At 48.9% G+C, this 26,575-nt stretch overlaps 1 protein-coding gene across 1 annotated transcript; it reads left to right on the top strand.

Annotated features, from left to right (window-relative positions):
- The first annotated feature begins 890 nt into the window (after positions 1-890).
- On the top strand, positions 891-26,463 carry LOC133361939 (uncharacterized). The gene is made up of 12 exons (XM_061580913.1): positions 891-1,173; positions 7,816-9,048; positions 11,721-12,950; positions 14,899-15,043; positions 17,200-17,381; positions 17,649-17,799; positions 18,151-18,311; positions 19,104-19,157; positions 20,717-20,858; positions 21,378-21,617; positions 23,701-23,837; positions 24,666-26,463. The coding sequence occupies exons 1-11, from the start codon at positions 1,119-1,121 to the stop codon at positions 23,723-23,725; spliced, it is 3,618 nt and encodes a 1,205-aa protein (XP_061436897.1). The 5' UTR covers positions 891-1,118; the 3' UTR covers positions 23,726-23,837; positions 24,666-26,463.
- The last annotated feature ends 112 nt before the right edge of the window (positions 26,464-26,575 follow it).

Raw genomic sequence — 26,575 nt, 5'->3', positions numbered from 1 at the left:
ACAGACAGACAGACAGACAAACAATTACGTTTATAGGTAAGAAGCCCAATTACTGTAAAGGCGAGGTGATGTTGATTCTAAATGTGGAGGGAAAATACCAGAGGACACGGAGACAAAATCTACTCAGTGACCACCACGGGGAGAGAGACACAGACTCCACATCATATGCAGCAGCAGCAGCAGGCATCGTCAGTGTTGGATTCGAACCCAAGAACTCCAGTAGACCGGGTGAGGTAGTTAACATCTCATAGCCACCGTGATGATGATGATAGAAAGAGAGAGACGCAGACTCTAAATATACAGCAGAAGGCATCGTCAGGATCGGGATCGAACCCACGACCTCCTGTAGACCAAGCGAGGTAATTAACATTTCCCAGGGTTGGGATCGAACCCACGACTTCCTGCACACCAGGCGAGGTAGCCAACATTACATAGCCACCGTGATTATGATGAGAGAGAGACGCAGACTCAAAATATACAGCAGCAGCAGGCATCATCAGGGTCAGGATCAAACACACCGATCTCCTGTAGACCAGGCGAGGTAGTCAACATTTCGCTAGACACCTTGGTCTTCATGGTCAGGATCGAACCCACGGACCTCCTGCATACCAGGCGAGGTAGTCAACATCTCGCTAGACACCTTGGTCTTCATGGTCAGGATCGAACCCACGGACCTCCTGCATACCAGGCGAGGTAGTCAACATCTCGCTAGACACCGCTCAAGAGCGTGTGGGTTTGTGAAAGCATTCTTGAAATACCACCACCACCATCATCACCACCAGGGGGCAGCTCGCGTGACTGTGTGTGTGCGTCTGTGTGTGTGTGTCTGTGTGTGTCTGTGTGTCAGTATATAAATGAACACACGTCAGGAACCCTCGCACGAACACCCGCACCCGCAGCTCGTGCGGCTGACGGAGGTCTCGAAGAGTGAAATTCTTGCGCCGCTGCTCTCGAAGCAAGGAGCAAGGAGGAAGGGAAAAAAACACAAAACAGGAGCTTTAAACCACACACACACACAAAACAATTAGATAATACAACATACACACATATACATGCGAATAATTGGTTTTGTTTCAGAAGAAGATCGATGACAATTCGAATTTAGAGGGTAAGGAACAATGCCTCTGCCGGTCGTGGTGGTGGTGGTGGTGGCGGTGTTGGCCCTGCAAATCGGTGAGTTTAAGGGGCCGGTTTCTTGGAACGATCGGATGAGTCTCTGTGTTGGTCTCTGTGTGGGTCTCTGTGTGGGTCTCTGTGGGTTTCAGTGGGTCTCTGTGGGGGTCTCTCTGGGTCTCTGTGGATCTGTGTGGGTCTCAATGGGTTTCTGTGTGTCTCTGGGTCTGTGTGGGTCTCTATGGGTTTTTTGTGGGTTTCTGTGGCTTTATGTGGGTCTCTGTAGGTCTGTGTGGGTCTCTGTGGTTCTATGAGACTTTATGGATCTCTGTGGTTCAATTATTCTCTGTGGGTCTCTGTGGTTATATGAGTCTCTATGGGTCTCTGTGGGTACTGTAGGTCTACGAGTCTCTGTGGGTTTATATGGTTCTATGTTTCTCTGTGGGACTCTGGTGGTCTATGAGTCTGTGTTTCTATGGGAATCTGTGGGTGTGTATAGTGCACAGCTTATTGTGAGTAGTGTATAGTGTAGTGTATAGCAGAGTACGTGTCTTGTATAGTGTGGGGAGCGGTAGTGTAGCGGTCAGCGCTACGCTGCGCTATGAACCTGGCGACCCGGGTTCGATTCCCGCTCACGACCAACGCCAGTGATGATTATCTGAACCGGTCCTGGGCCTCCCCTAGGTCGACTCAGCCTAAAATCAGTACCTGGTGCAGTGTGCAGTAAACATCGCCACTGGGGAGACAAAGGCGGCCGGGCGTGTTGCTGGCCACCCACCCCCTCGTGTGCCGTGCCGGCCTTCATAGATGCTCGCTAACAGCACTTGCCCCTACAGTCTGTTAAGGCTACACGGGGGATATTTGCAGTGTATAGTGGAGTGTGTAGTATATACTGGATTCGTGACCACCACGTGGTAGTCACGTGGTGGTCACGACTTGGTGGTCACGTGGTGGTCACGGTGTGGTCACGTGGTGGTCACGGTGTGGCCACGTGGTGGTCAAGTGGTGGTCACGACTCGGTGGTCACGTGGTGGTCACGGTGTGGTCACGTGGTGGTCACGTGGTGGTCACGACTCGGTGGTCACGTGGTGGTCACGGTGTGGTCACGTGGTGGTCACGTGGTGGTCACGCCTTGGTGGTCACGGTGTGGTCACGTGGTGGTCACGGTGTGGTCACGTGGTGGTCACGTGGTGGTCACGACTTGGTGGTCACGGTGTGGTCACGTGGTGGTCACGTGGTGGTCACGACTTGGTGGTCACGGTGTGGTCACGTGGTGGTCACGGTGTGGTCACGTGGTGGTCACGTGGTGGTCACGGTGTGGTCACGGTGTGGTCACGTGGTGGTCACGTGGTGGTCACGGTGTGGTCACGTGGTGGTCACGTGGTGGTCACGTGGTGGTCACGACTCGGTGGTCACGTGGTGGTCACGGTGTGGTCACGTGGTGGTCACGTGGTGGTCACGACTTGGTGGTCACGGTGTGGTCACGTGGTGGTCACGTGGTGGTCACGACTTGGTGGTCACGGTGTGGTCACGTGGTGGTCACGGTGTGGTCACGTGGTGGTCACGTGGTGGTCACGGTGTGGTCACGGTGTGGTCACGTGGTGGTCACGTGGTGGTCACGGTGTGGTCACGTGGTGGTCACGTGGTGGTCACGTGGTAGTCACGACTTGGTGGTCACGTGGTGGTCACGGTGTGGCCACGTGGTGGTCAAGTGGTGGTCACGGTGTGGTCACGTGGTGGTCACGTGGTGGTCACGACTTGGTGGTCACGTGGTGGTCACGGTGTGGTCACGTGGTGGTCACGTAGAGGTCACAACGTTGCTACGTGGAAGTCAAGTGGTGGTCACGGCGTGGCCACGCCCTACCGTGGAATTCCACCACCGCTTGCGCACTTTCTGCATCGGACGCGATTTGGTCGCTGGGAAACTGGCACGCGGTGGCTCTGCCTTGCTGCTGCTGCTGTAGCCGGCGCAGGCTTGAACCGTGGGACGAGTCTGTTCACTTGTTTTGTGTTTGTTTAAAGGGAGTGAGATGTTAACTATCTCGCCTGGTGTTGAGGAAGTTGTGGGTTCGATCCCGACCTTGACGATGCCTGCCGCTGTATATTTCGAGTCTGCGTGTCTCTCTCTGTCCCTGTGGTGAGATGTTAACTACCTCGCCTGGTATACAGGAGGTTTCAGGGGTCCGATCCCGAACTTGACGATGCCTACCGCTGTGTATTTGGAGTCTGTATTTCTTTCTTTCATCATCATCACGGTGGCTAGGAGATGTTAACTACCTCGCATGGTATACAGGAGGTCGTGGGTTCGATCCCGACCTCATCGATGCCTGCCGCTGTAGATTTGGAGTCTGCGTCTGTTTTTGTCTCTCTCCCTGTGGTGAGGCCACTAGGAGTTGAGACTGGAACGGGGCACGGGTGGCTCTGGCTTGCTGCTGTAGCCGGCGCAGGCTTACCCGTGGACGGGGCGTGCCTCTAACACGAAGTCCTCTTCATAATCAACGTTTTTGGGTTAGATCGCGTTATTTATAAATGTGTCGTAACCCTCCACCACCCGACACGGCCAATCAGCAAAAAAGTGTCACGTTGACAAAAGACAAATAGTTCACTGCTTTAGCCCACCGGTGTGTTGAAGAGTGAAACCACATTTTTTATTTTGAGTACGGCGTTTCGCTGGTAATTGCATCCAGCATCATCGGGCAATTCGCCAGACTGGTGAGGGGCTCTGCTGTGTCTCCCGGTCTTATATAGAGCAGCATCATTTAACTCATCAGATGCAACGATTTGAGGCAGAGAGGGGGGTATTGTAATTATATACTAGATTGGTAATCATTCAATTCTAGATTTGAAGCTTTCGTGACTGCAAGGATTCATACTCTGATTTTTTCGGTAAAGTCACGTAAGTAAAACAATTAATAAAATAAAATAAATGAAAATAACTAAATTGTGTTGCCTCCGAAACGTCGTGATTTAATTGAGTTGTTTTCATTTATTTTATTTTATTTATTGTTTTACCTACATGACTTTACCTAAAAAACCAAAGAGTATAATCAGTCAATTGTTACGATGTGAGTTGTAGACGAGTAATCAGTTGTAATGTGTGTTATTGCAATTATATGCTACGTTAGTAATCAGTTAATTAGTGTGTGTTTCCCCTATAAGGAATTGTAATATGTATTATTTAATAATACGCTTCCAGGCCACACTAAGCCTGTAGCTGTCAGAGCGATTAAAGTTATTTCTGTTTCTCTCAATTTCAATGGATTCTCTCATTAGTCTTGGCCAGTAGTAACTAGTTTTACACAATACTTCAACGTTATATAATCAATTGCGTGTCCCTGTTGGCAAGTATGTTCTGCCACTGCCGACAGTTGTGTTTGAGATATATTTCTTTGGTGTTATTTTAGTCTTACACTGATGTTACGCCCCGTCTGTCCAATATAGCATCTGCCACATAAACAATTAATCCACCTGCTGTTGATAATTTAGGTATTCGTCTTTAGTGCACGTTACTAGTTTTTGAATTGTGTGTACTGTACCAAATCTTACTGTAATGTTTTGCTTTTGCAAAACCCGGGCTAATTTGTCAGTTACTCCTGAGATAAATGGTATTATAATTGTTTTAACAATCTGATCGCTTTCAGCAGTGTTGCTTTGCGATCGTGATTTGGCATTTAGTGCTCTGTTAGTTTGAGCATTATTGTAGCCATTCTGTCGTAATGCTTCTTTAACATGTTTCATCTCTCTCACTAGACTTTCACCATCTGACACTGTTTTAGCCCGATGTATGAGCGTCTTGATAAGAGAGGATTTCTGAGCTGGGTAATGATGCGTATCTGCATTCAGATAGGCATCAGTGTGCGTTTGCTTTCTGTAAACGCTGTGTGTTATTTTTGCCATTTAGGCCATGTCCAAGTAAAATATCCAGGAACGGTAGTGTTATTCACCTCCATTTCCATGGTAAACTGGATGGCCGAGTTTTGTGCATTGAGATGATTTAGAAAATCGTTAAGTGTATCTTTACCATGTGGCCAGACAACCAAGGTGTCATCCACATATCTTAACCAAAAGGATGGTTTTAATGTGCTCGAGGCAAGTGCTCTTGTTTCAAAGTTTTCGATGTACAGATTTGCTATAGCAGGAGATAAAGGAAAGCCCATTGCTGCGCCTTCCCTTTGTTTAAATAAATCACCTCTCCATAAGAAGTAAGTGTTATTTAAACAATGGTCAGCGAGTTTCGGAATATCTTTTGGTAAACCTGTATTCTTTACCAGTGTTTCAAGTAATTTAAGCGACTCGCTCACTGTAACCTTAGTGAATAGCGAAATCACATCAACACTCACCAAAATATAATTAGGGTTAAGTTTAATATCTTCAATCACATTCACAAGATGTTCTGAATTTCTTATGAATGAAGATGTCCTACCGATGTAGGGCTGTATTTGTTTAGTTATATATTTTTCAAATTTATATGTGGCAGAGCCAATTGTACTGACTATGGGTCGTAATGGGATGCCGATTTTATGAATATTTGGTAGCCCATACAGTCTGGGTGGGTTTGAAATCCTTGGCTTAATTTGGAATTGCTCATTCTTCGGGATTGATGAATTTGCAATTATAGCAGTAGTCTTACGTTGCTCAATATTAGTTGGATCTCGTTTAATTTTAATGTAGGTTACTTCCCTCTAGTACATCTTTAATTTTATTATCAGAATCGGCTCGTGACATCACTACAGTAGTGCGACCCTTATCAACTGCCATGATTTAAATATCTTTATTTAGACGAAGCTCTCTTAAGGCTTTTGCTTCGTTCGAGCTAGTATTTACTTTTGGTACTTTACTATTCTCAATTATTTTGGCAACCTCGTGTCTAGTCATCTCTGCCTCATTATGTGGAAGGAGTCTTACTGCTGATTCTACCTCAGCAATTATCTCATCCACTGGAAATGTGCGTGGGGTAACGGCAAAGTTAAGGCCTTTAGAAAGGATAGAAATCATGTCACTGGTTAAAACAGTGTTAGTCAAGTTCATTACGGTTCTGTTTTAAAATTGTTCGTTTTTAGTAGGGATTTGTTTATTATGAAGTCTAGAGAATTTATTACTTAGGCTAGTTTTTGTTACATTAAACACATTATCAGTCGATTGTTGTGTTATGGTATCGATTATATTCCAATAATGCATGGATACATTATTGCTTATATCTATATCTAAGTGTAACTGCTTTAGCGATTCCAGAATGTCGGAAGATTGTGTTGTATTCTCTTTATTAATAATAATTCGCTAGCTTTGTGTAGTATTTGGTTAGCTTTAGAAGACTTTATGTGATGTGTTATTTTAACTGCGTTTGGTATTACCTTAGAATCTCTGCACCTTTTGAGGAACGCCAATGAATATATCAATTTCATCCGCTTAATGCGGAGCTTCTCCAATTTTCTGGTTTTAAGAAAAGTATCCTCCCCATAGAGGTTAGTCAGTTTAACACGTATTAAACTGACGAAGTCATCTACCTGTGGGAACTTTTCCTTCGTCCAGTATGAAAGCTGCGGAAAAATAAGATTGTGTTTTATTCCTTTTCTCTGGCAATAGCAAAACAAGAGATGTGTTAAGATGTCCAAATGCCCAATAGGTGTGATACCTTTTGCAAGGAGTGAAGTCTGCATTACCCAACGCACACTTTAAGCGCTCATTTGCGCTGAAAGTGTTTTTTCACTTACTCTTTGGTTCTTTCGGTAAAGTCACGTAGATATAATATAAAATAAATCACGACGTTTTGGGCGCAACACAAGCGTCCGTCATCAGGTGGGAAAGCATGGCCTGCTGCTGAGGCAGACTGTTTGAAAAGGTTTGAAATGGGTGTAGCCCAAGGGTCATAAAGAAGTGGCCGGGGCTAGTGATGTTAATGTGAGAAATTAGCATGTAGCTGTAAGATAGGAGAGTGGCCTCCTAGACGAGGGAGTGCAACCCAACGGGTGTAATCCAAAGGGCCTGTGAGCATGAGAGTGCAATCCAAAGACAAGAGAGTGCAATGCAACGGACATGTGAGCATGAGAGAGGCATAGAGAGAGAGACACAGAGAGTCGAAATAACAGCTGATATAGGCAGGTATGATGGAAACATCACAGTCAGTTAAGACTTTACCTGGTTAATAACGTCCTTCCAATGATTGCTCAATTTGTACCCATCCTCTCGTACACTCATTTCAAACCTTTTGAAACAGTCTGCCTCAGCAGCAGACCATGCTTTCCCACCTGATGACGGACGCTTGTGTTGCGCCCGAAACGTCGTGATTTATTTATTTTATACCTACGTGATTTTTCCAAAAGAACCTAAGAGTATAGATTCCTGCAGTCACGAAAGCTTCAAATCAAGTGTTTTTTCACATTAAGTGTTTTTTTCTTTCTAATCTCCGCTTATGGCCGTGTAAAGCAAGGAATTGTTTTTATTTTTATCGGTCGCCCTCGTGGCGTTATTCTAAATCGCAAATGATAGCGGCTCCCTGAAGTGGCTACCATTTATGATGTGATCGCTTTATGCGTTAAGCTATAACAAAACCTACATCGAAAAATAAAATGCCGCTAAGCATTTTTTTCTTCCCCTCCTGCTTAACGACCACCATGAAGGGCCATTTTTACTGTCGATCTCGTGGCCTTATTCTCAAAAGTTTACCTTTTTCGCTTGCACTGATGTTGTCATCACGGCTTGCAGGGAATGGAGCCGGGAGCAGTGTGGGACGTCAGTTCTTCGGCGCATTTATGCAGAACTACGAGGTGGGAGTCGAAGCGCTTGTGGTGGACTTCGCCAGCTACGACAGCAGCGCTCAGGTCACCGTCTCGGTCCCCGCGGTGAACTTCTCGCAATCCGTCCTCCTGCCTCCCTTCTCCGTCGGCAATGTATCCATCCCGGTAACGGCAGAGATCGCAGAGAACAGCATCGTCACCAACAAGGTCGTGTCCGTTCATTCAGACAGTGACATCTCAGTCTGGGGCGTATCTAGAAAAACTAGAACTACTGATGGATTCATGATGATCCCTGAGCAGGAGCTGGGAATAGAATATTACGTAGTCGCTCCTGTGCCTGGTGGTTTAGGTAGCGTGAACGAATTCGCGATAGTCAGTCCCTACAACAACGTGACGGTGCAGATTATTTTGAGCAGCAGTGTTACATTCAACGGTTTAACGTACTCCAACGAACTGAACATCACTCTGCAAGAGAACCAAGTCGTGCAGTTCCAAAAATTATCTCTGACTGGGACAAGGATACTTTCGAGTCAACCTGTGGCCGTGTTCAGTGGAGATCGGTGCAACTCTGTTCATACTAATTGCAATTTTGTAACAGAGCAGCTTTTGCCAGTATCGCAGTGGGGCTCCTCTTACCTGGTCTTCCCTGTGTCCATCAAGTCTACAGACGACAGCGTCATAATCACCTCACCTACAAGCGAGAGCGTCAGTGTCAATGTCAGTGTCGCTGGGAGTTTAACAACCTACACGTTGACCAATTACGGTCTCATCAGCGTACCTGTATATGCAAACCAGACTTTGTCTATAAACTCATCTGCAAACGTAGGGGTCATGTACATGTGCCAGGGTGGTAATCTGTCTCCAGAGAATTTCATGGACCCATTCCAGATGAACATCATACCGACCAGCAAGTTATCTAACAAGTACTTGTTTGCGACTCAACCAAATTTTACAAACATGTTGATCGTGATCGCCAAGGATGCAGACAAATGTGGGATCATCATCAACAACGAGGCACTGTGTGATAAGATCCAGTGGGTCCGGACAAACGACCTCCAGTTCGTGGCCGGGGAGCTGAACCTGGGACTTGGAAATCAGCAGTTCCGGGTGGAACACGCGACTCAGCCGTTCGGGCTCTACCTCTACGGGGCGGCATACTCGGATTCATTTGGCTACGTCCTCAGCTACGGCAACCTAAGAGGTAACTAAACGCTGAGGATTTGTACCAAGATCAGCCAGATTTGTGGCATCGCAAATCTAACGTCTACTACTACTACTATTATTCCACTATCATACACGACGCCATTACAACCCCCACCACCACCCTCGCGAATGCCCCTCCTCAATTGTGACCTCGCTCACATTTGATTGGCTTCCTGGTAACCGCGGTGCAATGGCGTCACACGCATGTGCCATTACAGTCCCTACCCCCTGGTGGATGGGCTGAGTCTGTGCACAACTGAAGTTCTCCATAATAGATTTTTTTTTTTGTTTAGATCGCGTAAATATATAAAAGTGTCGTTAAAATCCGCCCCCACCCGACACAGCCAACTAGTAAGGGTTGTCACGGAAACAGAACGTGTCCAATTCGTCACTAGGACAGCACACCGGTGTTGCAGATCCACAACATTTACAATACGCGATATAACCCAAAAAACCTCCATTGTGGATGATATTGGTCGCGAAAGCCCACGTCTTAAAGCAACTGAAGTTGTGGTTTGGGCAGAGGCGGCGTCTGCTGTGAATCGTCCACGTGGTTTGAGTATTTAATTGAGAAACTGGCATGCGTTGCCAGCGGCTTCTCACATTTTGGCCTCGCACGGAGACCCATAGATGTACAGATACTCACAGACTCCCATCCATACCCCCAAAGACCCAGAGACCCATACAAACATAGAGACCCATGGTGAAACTAGGCTGAAATTGCATTTTTCGCTAAACGCGTTTAGAGTTAGATCGCGTAAATACAAATGTACCATTAAACTCGCCACCACCTAATGAAGCTGATTGTAATTACTGGCGAAACGCTGAACTCCGATGGTAAACATTGTGGATTTTAACTCCGACACAGCAGTTAGTAGTGTATTAATTTACTACACGATACACTAAACTATACACTACACTATACACTACACTATACACTACTACACTATACACTACTACACTATACACTACACTATACACTACACTATACATTACACTACACACTAGTGATGTACTAGTACGAATTGGCACGTTCTGTTTACGTGCCACTAAACCTTACTGATTGGCTGTGTCGGGTGGTGGCGTTGTTTAACGAGACATTTATGGATTTACTCTCCAACACACCGGTGTGCTGTACTTATGTACTACACTACACGCTACACTATAATCGATATTAAGCACTATATATTACACTACACATTACACTACACACTAGTGCTCTACTAGTAACGAATTGGTCACGTTCTGTTTAGTGACACTAAACCTTACTAAAAATAAAACGACACCATTGATAATATTTGCTCACGAAAACGTTCCCGGCGCGTCAAAGCTAACGCGGTTTTTTCCCCGTCCTCCTCCCCCCCGTCGCTGAACGCGACGCCGTTCCCAAATGCCTCCTGCATCCCCTTCTTCCTCCTAACCCGCATCGAGCACGAGGCATCTCAACCCCCCACCCCTCCCCACCCCCAGGCTATCGTCGACGGATCTCTCCCCCCCCACCTCTCCCCGCCCCAAGCATCGTCCGTTTCATCGCGCGCACCCCGCCCAGCAACCCCCGCCGCGCTCGCTTCCTTGTTCCCCACACGCTCGAACCTTCGACGGGTCTCACATTATATGCGCCTCAACTTCCGCGGCCGTGGGGGGGGGGTGGAGAGAATTTCTTTACGGGGGCCGGCTCGCGACACCACGCCCTACCGCGTGCGCCCATGGAATTCTGCTGCCGCTTGCGCTCTTTCCGCGTCAGACGCGATTTGGTCGCTGAGAAACTGGCACGGGGTGGCTCTGCCTTGCTGATTCTAACGATGCTGCTGCTGCAGTAGCCGGCGCAGACTTGAACCGTGGGGACGAGTTTGTTCACTTGTTTTGTATTTGTTTAAAGGGGGTGAGATGTTAACTACCTCGCCCTGTATGCAGGAGGTCGCGGGTTCGATCTCGACCTTGACGATGCCTGCTGCTGTATATTTGGAGTCTGCGCCTCTCTCTCTCTCCCTGTGGTGAGGCCACTCCGAGATGAGACAGGCACGGGTGGCTCCAGCTTGCTGCTGTAGCCGGTGCAGGCTTACCTGTGGATAGGGCGTTTGTGTAATACGAAGTCCTCTACCTATGGGAACTTTTCGTTCGTTCTCGTATCAAACCTACAGAAAAATAAGTTTTGGTTTTTATACTTTTCTTTGGCAATAGCAAAACAAGAGGTGTGTTAAGATGTTCAAACGCCCAATAGGTGTGATACCTTTGGCAAGGAGTGAAGTCTGCATTAACCACGCACACTTTAACCGCTAATTTGCGCTCAAAGTGTTTATTTACTTTAAGCGTTTCTTTTTTATAAATATAAATTCCAGCTCATTGACGTGTAAAGCGCGGAATTGTTTTTTTTTTATATATAGGTCGTCCTTGTGGCCTTATTTTCAATCGCAAACGATAGTGGCTCAGCGAAGTGGCCACCGTGGCGATGTGATCGCTTCATGCGTCAAACGTTAACAACGCCTACGTCGAAAAACAAAACCCCGCTAAAAGCGAACGACGCATTTTATTTGTCGCTTCAAGAAGTTTTTTATTCACGTCCTCCTTTAACGACCACCATGAAGGGTGATTTTTACTGTCGATCTCGTGGCCTTATTCTCAAAAGTTTAGCTCTTTCACTTGCACTGATGTTGTCGTCACCGCTTGCAGGGAACGGAGCCGGGAGCAGTGTGGGACGTCAGTTCTTCGGCACATTTATGCAGAACTCCGCAGACGGGATCGACGCGCTTGTGGTGGACTTCGCCAGCTACGACAGCAACGCTCAGGTCACCGTCTCGGTCCCCGCGGTGAACTTCTCACAGGCTGTCCTCCTGCCTCCCTTCTCCATCGGCAATGTATCCATCCCGGTAACGGCAATGATTGCAGGGAATGGCATTGTCACCAACAAGGTCGTGTCCGTTCGTTCTGACAGTGACATCTCAGTGTGGGGCATGTCCAAACGACTTTCAACTACCGATGGATTCATGATGATCCCTGAGCAGGAGCTGGGAATAGAATATTACGTAGTCGCTCCTGTGTCTGGTCGTTCGGCAATTAACGAATTCGCGATAGTCAGTCCCTACAACAACATGACGGTGCAGATGATTTTGAGCAGCAGTGTTACATTCAACGGTGTGACGTACTCGAACGAACTGAACATCACTCTGCAAGAGAACGAAGTCGTGCAGTTCCAAGGATCCTCTCTGACTGGGACCAGGGTATTTTCGAGTCAACCTGTGGCCGTGTTCAGTGGAGATTTGTGCATCGCTGTCCACACAGCCTGCAATTTTGTGACAGAGCAGCTTTTGCCAGTACCGACGTGGGGCTCCTCTTACCTGGTCTTCCCTGTGTCCATGAAGTCAACAGACGACAGCGTCATAATCACCTCGCCTATAAACACGAACGTTAGTGTCAATGTCAGTGTTGGTGGGAGTTTAACAACCTACACGTTGACCAATTATGGTCGCATCAGCGTACCTGTATATGCAAACCAGACTTTGTCTATTAACTCGTCTGTAAACGTAGGGGTCATGTACATATGCCAGGGAGGGTATCCGGTTCTAGGGTATTACATGGACCCCTTCCAGATGAACATCATACCGACCAGCAAGTTCTCAAACAAGTACCTGTTTGCGACTCAACCAGATTTTATAAACATGTTAATCGTGATCGCCAAGGATGCAGACAAATGTGGGATCGTCATCAACAACGAGCCACTGTGCGATAAGATCCAGTGGGTCCGGACAAACGACCTCCAATTCGTGGCCGGGGAGCTGAACCTGGGAAGTGGGAATCAGCAGTTCTGGGTGGAACACGCGACTCAGCCGTTCGGGCTCTACCTCTACGGGGTGGGAGACTATGATTCATTTGGTTACGTCCTCAGCTACGGCAACCTAAGAGGTAACTAAACGCTGAGCATCTGTTCCAAGATCAGCCAGACTTGGAGCATCGCAAATCTAACTTCTACTGCTGCTATTATTCCATACACGACGCCATTACAACCCCCACTACCACCCTCACCACGCCCCTCCCCATTTGTGACCTCGCCCAAATTTGATTGGCTGCAGTGTGATTACGTCACAATGCCTGTGCCATTACCGCCCTCCCCCCCCTGGTGGATGGGCTGAGTCTGTGCCCAACGGAAGTTGTGGGTAGAGGCGGCGCCCGCTGTGACTCGTCCACTTGGCTTGAGTATTTAATGGACCCTACTGATACCCACGTACTCACACAGAGGCCCAGAAGTATACAGATAACCACGGACTCCCATAGAGACCAACGGACCTACATAGAGACCCAGAGATGTACAGATACCCATGGACTTCTACAGAGACCTACAGACTCGTACAGATACCCATAGACACCCAAAGAGACCCACGGACATACAAAGAGACCCAGAGATGTACAGATACCCATGGACTTCCACAGAGACCAACAGACTCCTTCCTCTTCCTCCATGCGTTTGTCCCACTCCACGTGGGGGCGTTCCTCCGCTCTCCTTGCGAACCACCACGCCGCCCTGTTCCTGGGCCATCTCTCTTTCCGCTCCTTGGGTCACCACGATCCCATCGCACCCACCACATCGCACCCACCACATCGCACCCACCACATCGCACAACCACATCGTACCCACCACATCGCACCCACCACATCGCACCCACCACATCGCACCCACCACATCTCACCACTACATCTCACCACCACATCGCACCCACCACATCGCACCCACCACATCGCACCCACCACATCGCACCCACCACATCGCACCCACCTCTTCTGCCTTTCTTCCTCTCGACCCCCTTTCCATTAACTTGCATCTCTCGCCACCCTCTGACCCACGCGATGTTCCCGTCGCCTCTCCCGCACGACCAAACCACACCCAGAGCCCGTCCCTCTCTCCCTCTGTAGCGTAGTGTATAGTAGTGTGGTGTATAGTAGTATAGTGTTTATTAGTGTAGCTTATAGTAGTATAGTGTTTAGTAGTGTGGTGTATAGTAGTATAGTAGTGTAGCGTATAGTAGTATAGTGTATAGTAGTGTAGTGTATAGTAGTGTGGTGTATAGTAGTGTAGCGTATAGTAGTCTAGCAAATAGTAGTATAGTGTATAATAGTGTGGTGTATAGTAGTATAGTGTATAGTAGTGTGGTGTATAGTAGTGTAGTGTATAGTAGTGTAGTAGTATAGTGTATAGTAGTGTATAGTAGTGTGGTGTATAGTAGTATAGTGTATAGTAGTGTAGCATAAAGTAGTGTAGTGTATAGTAATGTAGTGTATAGTAGTGTAGTGTGTAGTAGTATAGTAGTATAATGTATAGTAGTGTAGCGTATAGTAGTTTAGTGTATAATAGTGTAGTGTATAGTAGTATAGTGTATAGTGTAGTGTATGGTAGTGTAGTGTATAGTGTAGTGGAAAGTAGTGAAGTGTATAGTGTAGTGTATAGCAGTGATGTGTATAGTGTAGTTTACAGTGTAGTGTATAGTAGTGTAGTGTATAGTAGTGTAGTGTATAATAGTGTCGTGTATAGTAGTGTAGTCTACAGTGGAGTGTGTAGTAGTGTATAGTAGTTTAGTGTATAGTAGTGTAGTGTATAGTAGTGTAGTGTATAGTAGTGTAGTGTATAGTGTAGTGTATAGTGTAGTGTAGTGTGCAGTGTAGTGTATAGTAGTGTAGTGTACAGTAGTGTAGTCTACAGTGTAGTGTATAGTAGTGTAGTGTACAGTGAAGTATATAGTAATCTCTTGGCGACTCTGATGCCTGCTTCAATAAATCTCTCGGAGATTTTGACGCCTCCACCATTTTATGATATGTTTAGTGAAAGTCTGTAACTAAAGAGTGTCCCGCGATGCTCTAGGCGGCGTCTGTCGCGTGAACCCCGACGCCGCGAGCGGCACCATCCAGTTCGCCGATTTACTCGCGAGACCCAATGTCGGCGACTGCCTCTGGACCATCACCGGCGCCGTGGGGACGGCCGTGATCCTTCGCTTTCAGACGTTCAGGTAATTGGTGCGGGGGGGTGGGGGGGGGGATAGGTGCACTCGCTCTGGCCTCCAGGTTTACCCCCGTATCATGACCCGCTTTCGGGCTACTAGAGTCCGCTCCGCCGATGAGTATGGATGGCCTTCGTACGACGGCGATGGAGGTTCAACGTACACGTGTGCTCATGCTAGAGGTTGTTTTTGGGGTTAGAGCGCGTAAGTACGAACGTCGGTTTCACACCTAGTAGGCTTTCGCCACCGATATCATCCATGACAGAGGTTTTTTTGGGGTTATATCGCCACCACCTGACACAACCAATTAGTAAGGTTTCGTGTCACGTAAACAGAACATGACCAATTCGTTACTAGTAGAGCACTAGTGGGTGGTGTAGTGTATAGTGTAGTGTATAGTGCAGTGTATAGTGTAGTGTGTTGTGGAGTGTTTAGTTTATAGCGTAAATTTACAAATCTGGCTGTCGCCCTATGAAGCTAGTTGTAATTACTGGCTAAACGTCGTACTCAAATTGTGAATGTTGTGGCATGGCTCTTCAACATACCGGTGTGATGTACAAGTGACAAACGGGCATGTTGTGTTTATATGGCAAACTTTACTCATTGGCTGTGTCGGGTGGCAGCGGGTTTAACGACACTTGTATATATTTAAGCGATCTAACCCCAAAAAAAACTGTATTATGGAAGTATAAATACATCATAACCTCCACCACCGACACAGCCAGCAAGGTTTGTCACGTAAACAACGCTCCAGTTAGTTACTACTTCAGCCCACCGGTTTGTTGGAGAGTAAAGTGCATTGTAAATCCACACATGTAGCCTGTTCTCCTATAATGCTCAGTTTTCATGACTCGAATCGGACATGAATGGATTACGGAACAAGTTTTTTAGAACGCGGATGCGAATTGGATATATAAACGCGATCGAGCTGACGGAACTACGTCGAGCGAGGTGGGGACAAGCGGTCGTTAGGATGCCTTGGCGGAGCATCATCACCACTCCACTTGGATGCTGCTGGATGCTTCTCAATGCTTCGCATGCACCTCAATCTCTATTCGGCCTTCATATGCAACTCACTAGTTGTCGTGGGCTGTGCTTTACCCTATATTATTCATTACAACGCGGTGTTCTTCAAGAAACGCAACTGCCGCATTATCATAGGACAAACTGTCAAGTACAACATTCTACATTTGAAGCTTTCGTGATTGCAAGGATTCATAATCTTAGGTTTTTTTTTCCTTTGGTAAAGTCACGTAGATAAAAAATTAAAATTAAAATTGATGAAGTAAAGTAAAAATGAAATAAAAATCACGACTTTTCGGAGGCAACACAAGTCTCCGTCATCAGGTGGGACCATCACAGCTAGATTTGCTTTATCAAGTGAGGCCTCAAGTGAGGCCCACCTGATGACAGAGACTTGTGTTGCCTCCGAAACGTCGTGATTTTTATTGTATTTTTTATTTTACTTTTATTAATTTTAATTTTTTACTTACGTTACTTTACCGAAAAAAAAACCTAAGAATACAAGTATATTTGGCCACCACTTTTTTTGGTGGCGGACATCCTTGATTTCGGCGGACATCTTTTATTCCAGAGGCCATTACAATGCGGTGTTCTTCAAGAAACGCAACTGCCGCATTGCTATAGGACAAACTTTCACGTACAACATACATACCGAGAGTAAAAATACAAATATATATGGCCACCACTTTTTTTGGTAGCGGACATCTTTGATTTCGGCGGACATCTTTTATTCCAGAGGCCATCTTTTATTCGTAATGTCAAAAAGTTTTGTGGTTTTGAAGCGTTCGCGGCCGTAACGAGAGCTCTGCTCAACGTAAGAATAGGTTTTACCCTTTCTGGCAATAAAACAATTGCGTTAAGATGTTAAAACACCAAACAGAAACCTTTTGCAAGGAATCATGTCACTGCATTAACCACGTATACTTCTGGTGAACATGCAAACTGAAATATGCTCTGGTAGTATAGGATGATACATTGTCTTTGAAACTGATTGGTCCACAACACCAGAAACAGCTTTCTTTAGAGCCTAGTCTCAAACGGCGTAAGACCAGAGGACAACGCCAAAAGGCGACCAGTGCCGGGACAATGTCACCGTCCGGGCGTATCACAGCAGCAGCTCTCCGCTGTCCGTGTCTGTGAAGTCTGCAGACGGGCGCCGAGGTCGTCTACATCTATGACGGACCGTCCGTGGACTCGCCGCTCCTGGGGAAGTACGGCCACGATGGCGTCCCGGCTCCCATCATCTCGTCCTCCAACACCTTGTCCATAAGGGCCACGTACGGCACGAGAGGAATCGCCGGCAACTTCAGCGCGTTTTACAGGGGTGAGTTTTTTGTCTATTTGTTTGTTTGTCTTGCTGCGATAACGCTGCGAGGCCCCCCCTCGCCTAACGAGGCGGCGAGACTCTGGCGGGACTCGCAAAAGGGCCGAGGCTCCCGCCAACCGCCACGTTCGTCGTCGTTCAGCGTTGTTGCGCTGGGGGGGGGCATTGTTTAACGACACAGCATATATATATTCACACGATCTAACCCCCCCCCCCCCCCCACAAATAAAACCTGCATCACGTGTCATAACCCTCCACCACCACCAGTGGGGTCACCGTGCAGGGAGACGCTCGTCGGAGGCCAGGGATCGCTGTCGTCGTCCAACTTCTCCGCGGCCGGCGAGAGGAGCGCCCTGTGCCGGTGGACCGTCCAGGTGGACCCCAGATACGAGGTCAAGCTGAGGTTCCAGCAGTTCAAGTGAGATCTCGATTGAGGAGGGGCGGTGGGGGGGGTCCGTTGTTTGCGCTCCACATTCCAGCGGCCATTGACCAAAGCTTTTGCTTTGGTCAACGGTACACGTAGGGCCGTGTTAAAAGTTCAGGCATGCGCTGCACACTGTACACGACTATGCTGCATTATACAATACACTCGACTATACGCGACAGTACGTGTGTGCACCTGTGTGTGTACCTATGTGTACTATATACTATACACGGCATTGCTATACACTACACTATACACGACTATGCACTTCTATACGTGCAACACTACACACCACACAAACTCGTACATGCTACACTACACTCCCTCACTCTCCCACCACCGCAGTTTGTCGTCAGACCCCAACTGCGTGAACGAGTCGCTGACCGTCTACGACGACAACGGCGACTCGCTGGGCGCGTTCTGCGGCAGCGTTGTGAGACCGCCCGGCCTGCGCTCGTCCTCCAACAGACTCCACCTCGTGCTCGACTCTCTTCGGGGGCTTCAAGGTGAGGCCACAGGGGGGGGGGGGTGGGGGGGTCCTTGGGAGGTGTCGACCCGGGGGGGGAGAGGGGGTCAGTCCTGTTCCCCTTCTCCTCTGCGAGGGAGCGGGTGTTGTGGGGTGGGACAGACAGATTCAACTAAATAGACGACAACAACAATGATCACAACAACAACACTAATGACGTTAGGGAGGTTGTCGTCTGTCCTCGGGAGGAGTGAGGCGACCTCCACAACAGCTGAGCACCGGGGCTTTGTGAAACTTGATTCGTGTCCTTCATGAGGACAGTCATACATCTGCAATGGCGACCAGACACGCGTCACCCTCATCGCCCTCCATGTCTTACGCAGCGTCACAAATCTTACACAAATATTACTCAGCAACACAAATATTACACAAATCTTATGCAGCATCACAAATCTTACACAAATCTTACACAGCAACATAAATCTTACACTCTTACACAGCATCACAAATCTCACACAAATCTTACGCAGAGTCACAAATCTTACACAAATCTTACACAAATCTTATACAGATCTTATGCAGTGTCACAAATCTTACACAAATCTCACACAAATCTTATGCAGTGTCACAAATCTTACACAAATCTTACTCAGCGTCACAAATCTCACGCAAATTTTACTCAGCATCACAAATCTTACACATCTCCCGCAGTGCCGCCCCCCCTCCCACGCTTCGCACTGCTATCGAAACTTACCCGAAACTCGCACCTCGAGTTTGTTAAAGGAAGTTAACTAACTTTGTTTGTTTGTTGTTGTTGTTGTTTATTATACAGGGGACGGAGTCGTCGTGAACTTTGAAACAATTAATCACATTAAGGTCTCGAAAAGTGAGTACGTCGCAACAGCGGCGAGTGCACCTCACTTGAACCCAAAGCCGCGTTCCTCGACACGTTTCAGCTATGAAACTAGATTCGAAGCTTTCGTGACTGCAGGAATTAGTCTTTGGTTCTGTCGGTAAAGTTACATTGAAAGAGATTAAATTAAATAATAACAGAATACGACATTTCTATTGCAACACGAGCAACCATCATCAGGTACAAATGAATGGGAAAACAAACATAGTAAACTTGGAAATATAATGCGAAGAAGAATGTATCAGCTGTGTTTTATTTGTAGCACGTGAGGCCCCAATGAGGTATGCTACGTGGCTGTTGTTCCAATAGCGATCTGACCGTCACAAATGATCGAAGCTCAACAATGTTGCTGATATCATCATCACCATAGCGTGTACATTCATACACATAAAGGCCCACAGAGGCCCATACAGACCCATAGAGACCAACAGAGAACCATAGAGACCCATAAAGACCCATCGAGATCCATAGAGACCCATAGAGACCCATACAGACCCACAAAGACCCATAGAGACCCACAGAGACCCATAGAGACCCACAAAGACCTATAGAGACCCATAGAGACCCACAGCAGCAGCAGGCATTGTCAGGGTCGGGATCGTACCGATGACGTGATTTCACTTCCATTTTTGCCGAATCGTTTTGATGACGAAATGACGTAATGACGCACTTCGTCAGAACGGGAGAGGGGCAAATTATAATGAAAGCGGACGGGATCGTGACCCTCCCGTTTCAACAGACGGGTGGGCAGAGCTCAATGCGTTAAAAACACCCACCCACCCATCAACCCCACTCACTCACTCACCCTCACACATACCCATCCACAAACCCCACCCACCAACCCCACCTACTCACCCACTCACATACCGACCCACTCACAAACCCACCCACCTATTCACCCACTCACATACCCACACACCCCACCACCCACTAACCCACTCACAAACCCACCCACTCACAAACCCACCCACCCACTCACATACCCACCCACCCCACCAACCCACTCACCCACTCACATACTCACCCACCACACCCACCCACACACATACCCACCCACCCCACCCACCCACTCACAAACCCACCCACTCACATACCCACCCACCCTACCCACCCACTCACATACCCACCCACCAACCTCACCTACTCACAAACCCACCCACTCACATACCCACCCACCCTACCCACCCACTCACCCACTCACATACCCACCCACCAACCCCACCTACTCACAAACCCACCCACTCACATACCCACCCACTCACCCACTCAAATACTCACCCACTCACATACCCACCCACCCCATTCACTCACCCACTCACCCACTCAAATACTCACCCACTCACATACCCACCCACCCCACCCAACCACCTACTCACCCACTGAAATACCCACCCACCCACCCACATACCCACCCATCTACCCACTCATCCACTCACACCCACTCACATACTCCACCCACCTACCAACCCCACTCACCACACCCACCCACCGCACCCCTCCTGTCGACGCGATCTCCGCCACCCTCCCGCAAGGCTGCGGCGTCGCCAACGCGTCCGTCCTGAGCGCCTGGCCCTGGCAGGTGACCGTCACGAGACAGACGGACCAGCTGCAGTGCCTCGGCTCCCTCCTGTCCGACTCGTGGGTGGTGACCGCGGCGAGCTGCCTGCTGGAGAGGTCAGCCCCTGGGCCTCGACACGGCGGCCCCGAGAGTTGTTGTCACCTAGTGGCCACCTCGAGTTCGGGATTTCGCGAGTTACTAAATGTGTTAATCACTTGCTCAGTGTGACAGTTCTGAATTATCGAGTTACTAAATGTGTGTTCATTAATCCCTCGCTATAGGCGCGCGCGTGTTCTGGATTTCGCGAGTTTTTTACATATTCGCGAGTTACTGAATACGCGCACTAATTCCCTACTCATGAGCGTACATGCCAGACCACCAACCAACTTTCGCACTCGTGTACGTGTGTTTTTGCATGTGTGTAAGCGTGTGTGTGTATGTACATGTGTGTATGTACGTGTGTATGTGCGTGTGTGTATGTACGCGTGTCTGTATGTGTGTGTATGTATGTGCGTGTGTGTATGTGTGTGTCTGTGCGTGTGTGCATGTACGAGTGTGTGTGTATATGCGTGTGTGTATGTACGTGTGTATATACGTGTGTGTGTGTGTGTGTACGCGCCTGCACGTCCGTTCAGCCCCGGCAACTACAGCTGGAGCTGCACCACGGCCTCTGGCGAGCAGTCTGGACGTGACGGCCATCTTGGTCGACCCCAAGTTCTCCGCAGCGACGGGCGCCCACGACGTCGCCATGCTGCGGCTGGGCCGGCCGGCGACTTTGGGGCCGGCCGTGCAGGCGGTGTGCCTGCCCTCGCGGCACGAGCAGAGCCCCCTGCTGGGACGCAGCTGCCAGGCGCTGGGCTTGCGGCGCAGCGATGGTGCGTAGAGTATAGTGTATAGCTCGTATATTAGTGTACGTCATGTAGTGTGTAGTGTATAGCTGGTACGTTAGTGTACGTCATGTAGTGTATAGCTAGTACGTTAGTGTATGTCATGTAGTGTATCGTGTATAGCTAGTACGTTAGTGTACGTCATGTAGTGTGTAGTGTATAGCTAGTACGTTAGTGTACGTCATGTAGTGTGTAGTGTATAGCTAGTACGTTAGTGTACGTCATGTAGTGTGTAGTGTATAGCTAGTACGTTAGTGTATGTCACGTAGTGTATAGTGTGTAGCTAGTATGTTAGTGTACGTCATGTAGTGTGTAGTGTATAGCTAGTACGTTAGGGTACGTCATGTAGTGTATAGTGTATAGCTAGTACGTTAGTGTACGTCACGTAGTGTGTAGTGTATAGCTAGTGCGTTAGTGTACGTCATTTAGTGTATAGTGTATAGCTAGTACGTTAGTGTACGTCATGTAGTGTATAGTGTACAGCTAGTACATTAGGGTACGTCATGTAGTGTATAGTGTACAGCTAGTACATTAGGGTACGTCATGTAGTGTATAGTGTATAGCTAGGGCGTTATAATATGTACACGTATTGTATAGTGTATATCTAATGTACTGGAATAGGTCATTTAGTGTATGTGTGTGAAATTATTGGTGATAATGTAATGGGTTCAATTTAGGCGCACACACTTATTGGGAGGCAACACTCATTTATTAATGAACACAACGGTTACTCAACAGTTACTCTTACTCTACACATAGGGTGGTGACCACCGACCTTCCCTAGCTAACACACACACTTGTCTCTTAGTTACTCCAGCGTGACCCATCCAGGTGGCTGCTGGCAGGTCCGCTCACTGTCGGCCTTCTCTTCTTGGCATCTTCACGAGGCGTCTTCATTCTTCGCAGGAACAGCCTCGAACCTCCTGAGGCGGCTGCTTATATGGGCCTCGACGTGCCCGGGCCCCACCCCGGCCACTGCTGTCCACGTGCCCCCCGAGGTCCCAACGCGCGAACATCTCCGCGGTTTCCCACGCGTGTACAAAATGGCGGCCCAACGCGCGAACATCTCCGCGGTTTCCCGCGCGCGTACAAAATGGCGGCCCAACGCGCGAACATCTCCGCGGTTTCCCGCGCGCGTACAAAATGGCGGCCCAAAGCGCGAACATCTCCGCGGTTTCCCGCGCGCGTACAAAATGGCGGCCCAACACGCGAACATCTCCGCGGTTTCCCGCGCGCGTACAAAATGGCGGCCCAACGCGCGAACATCTCCGCGGTTTCCCGCGCGCGTGCAAAATGGCGGCCCAACGCGCGAACATCTCCGCGGTTTCCCGCGCACGTACAAAATGGCGGCCCAACGCGCGAACATTTCTGCGGTTTCCCGCGCGCGTACAAAATAGCGTCCTAACACGCGAACATCTCCCTGGTTTCCCGCGCGCGTACAAAATGGCGGCCCAACACGCGAACATCTCCGCGGTTTCCCGCGCACGTACAAAATGGCGGCCAAACGCGCAAACTTTCTCCGCGGTTTCCCGCGCGCATACAAAATGGCGGCCCAACGCGCGAACATCTCCGCGGTTTCCCGCGCGCATACAAAATGGCGTCCCAACGCGCGAACATCTCCGTGGTTTCCCGCGCGCGTACAAAATGGCGGCCCAACGCGCGAACATCTCCGCGGTTTCCCACGCGCGTACAAAATGGCGGTCCAACGCGCCCCACCCCGGCCACGCCTCCCTTCGAGCACCCTCTCGAAGCCCCCACTGCTGTCCACGTGCCCCCCTGAGGTCCCCCTGGACCCCCGGCCCCCACTGGGATCCGGTCACGTGTCCAGCACCGGCCCTGACGTCATTCCCGCCTCCAGCCGGGATGACGTCATGTGTGTGTGTAGACCCACATGGAAGTAACGCTCCCGGCACAGTGACATCTTACGTGCGCACACAGTAATGATACCACAATCATTACAATAACATTAGCGACAATGCCGATGATGTCACGGCCTGTACGCCTGTGAGATCATCATCATCTACGCCTGTGACATCATCATCGTCATCTCTCCCCCCCCCCCACCCCCCAGGCTCTGTGTCGGCCCCCGCCGCTGAGGGCAACGTGCGCCTGGTGAACGAGTCACTGTGCACGCAGGCGTGGGGCAACTTCAGCCGCGGCATGAAGATATGTGCAGCCAAGCGTCAGGGATGGGCCAGTAGCTGTCAGGTGATGCAACACTACACTATACACTACACTATATACTATACACTACTACACTATACACTACACTACACTATACACTACTTCACTACACTACACACTACACTATACACTATACTATACACTACACATTACACTACACTATACACTACACTATACACTACACTACACACTACACTACACTACACACTACATTATACACTACACTATACACTACACTACACACTACACTATACACTACACTATACACTACTACACTATACACTACACTGCACACTACACTATACATACAAAGACAAAGATCCCCCGTATAGCCTGAACAGACTGTAGGGGCAAGTGCTGTTAGCGAGCACCTATGAAGGCCGGAACGGTACACGAGGGGGTGGGTGGCCAGCACCACGCCCGACCGCCTTTGTCTCCCTAGTGGCGATGTTTACACACCACACCAGGTACTCATTTAAGGCTGAGTCGACCTAGGGGAGGCCCTGGACCGGTTCAGATAATCGTCACTGGTGTTAGCCGTGAGCGGGAATCGAACCCGGGTCGCCAGGTTCATAGCGCAGCGCGCTAACCGCTACACTACCACTCCCTACTATACATACATACACACATACACATACAGACACACACACATATACACAACATCAACAACCGCCATTCTCCACTAAGTGGCGGTGACGTCCCCACGACACTTGTGCCAGGCCATGTACACACACAAACATATACAGACACACACAAACATATAGACACACACGCACACACAAAGGGTGTCCCACTTGGGTGCTTGAAACATCATCAACGTCAATCACCACTCCGCCTTTCCGCCTTCCCCAGCTGGGCCAGGGCGGTGGCGTCTTCTGCCTGGGCACGGACAGGAGGTGGTACCTGACGGGCATCGACAGCCGCCGTGCCGACTGCGCAAACGCAACCCAGCCGGCCGCCTACGGGCGCGTGTGGAAATCCCTCGCCTGGATCGAGGGGAACCTCCCTTACTGACGACGGAGACGCGCCTCTGGCTCTGCTCCCAGCCAGATAACCAGATAACCGGATAGACAGATAACCAGATAGCCGGATAACCAGATAGCCAGATAACCAGATAGCCAGATAGCCAGATGGCCAGATAGCCAGATAGCCAGCCCACCAGCTAACTATCCAATCAGATAGTCAGTCAGCTAGCCAGCCAGTCAGCTACAATATCACTCACCAACTCACTCACCAACTCACCAGTACACTCACCAACTCACTCACCAACTCGCTCACCAACTCACTCACCAACTCACCAGTACACTCACCAACTCGCTCACCAACTCGCCAACTCACTCACCAACTCACCGGTAGACTCACCAACTCACAACTCACCAACTCACCAGTACACTCACCAACTCACAACTCACTCACCAACTCGCTCACCAACTCACTCACCAACTCACCAGTACACTCACCAACTCGCCAACTCACTCCCCAACTCACCGGTACACTCACCAACTCACAACTCACCAACTCACTCACCAACTCACCAGTACACTCACCAACTCACAACTCACTCACCAACTCGCTGGCTAGCCAGATAGCCGGCTAGCAAGCCATCCAGCCAGCTCAATATATAGCCAGCCCACCTGCTAACTATCTAGCCAGATAGGCAAGTTGCCGCTAGCCAGCGAGATAGACAGCCAGCTACGACCAAGCCTACAGCTACCGCGATCGCTGTCGCTCTTGGGAGGGGAGAATGAAAGACGGGATGACCACGAATGAAACGTTTATTTTTTCTTTCAGTTACCATTTTACTATAAAATATATAACTAGCTGTACTAACGCGGCTTTCGCCCGGGACTTGGATTCACCACACCCGGCCGCCTTTGTCCCCCCCTAGTGGCGATGTTCACACATCACAGCAGTTGCTCGTTTGAGGCTGAGTCGACCTAGGGGAGGCCCGGTTAAAATAATCGTCAGCGGTGGTGGCCGTGAGCGGGAATCGATCTCGGGTCGCCGGGTTCGTAGCGCGGCGTAGCGCTACCCGCTACACTACAATGCACCAGTCACGTGACAGATGTGACGTCACAGCTCACTTGCCGTGCAAAAAATCTCTGCATTATTGAGCTCCACCCCCCCCCCCCCCCCCCCAAAAAAACACAATAGTGTATTTTTATAATGTTTGCATGGTGTAGAGTCTGGAAAATACCCACATGGCAAATTTCAAGTTTGTTGCATGTCGGGAAGTACGCAAAACATTTTGAACAGACACACATAATCACAACTTTGCCTTTTATATATATGGAGATGTGTATTTTTTTATATATAGAGTGTCTATATATAATATATTATAAATCTTCTTCTTTGCCTTGAAGGGAAACGTTTTGTGGATCGACTTTAATCTCCAATTTCCGTTCAATTCTTCGTGCTTCCATCTTGGCTTTTGTGGCACTGACGTCACTCACGAGCGATGACGCTCACTGACGTCACTCACGAGCGATGACGCTAACTGACGTCACGGATGGCGGTGACACAGTGTTGGTGATTTGTGTGGGGTGGTTTTTTCGCGGTGTAAATTTTGTGTCCAATTTGTTGTTGTTGTTATTTTTATTTTGGCGACACGACAATAAATGGTCACGGATTTTGGTGACGGACACACAAAGCTCCCCCAGGTAGCCTCTAGCAGGGCTGTAGGGGCAAGTGCTGCTAGTAGCGAGTGGCACCGCCTATGATGTACACACAGACAAAGCTCCCCCAGGTAGACTTTAGCAGGG

The sequence above is a fragment of the Lethenteron reissneri genome, unplaced genomic scaffold (genome assembly GCF_015708825.2).
Source record: "Lethenteron reissneri isolate LAM-NWPU_2019-01 unplaced genomic scaffold, ASM1570882v1 scaffold_130, whole genome shotgun sequence".
Lineage (NCBI taxonomy): Eukaryota > Metazoa > Chordata > Hyperoartia > Petromyzontiformes > Petromyzontidae > Lethenteron > Lethenteron reissneri.
Note: the sequence above shows the minus strand (reverse complement) of the source record. Positions and strands in the feature narration are given on the sequence as shown.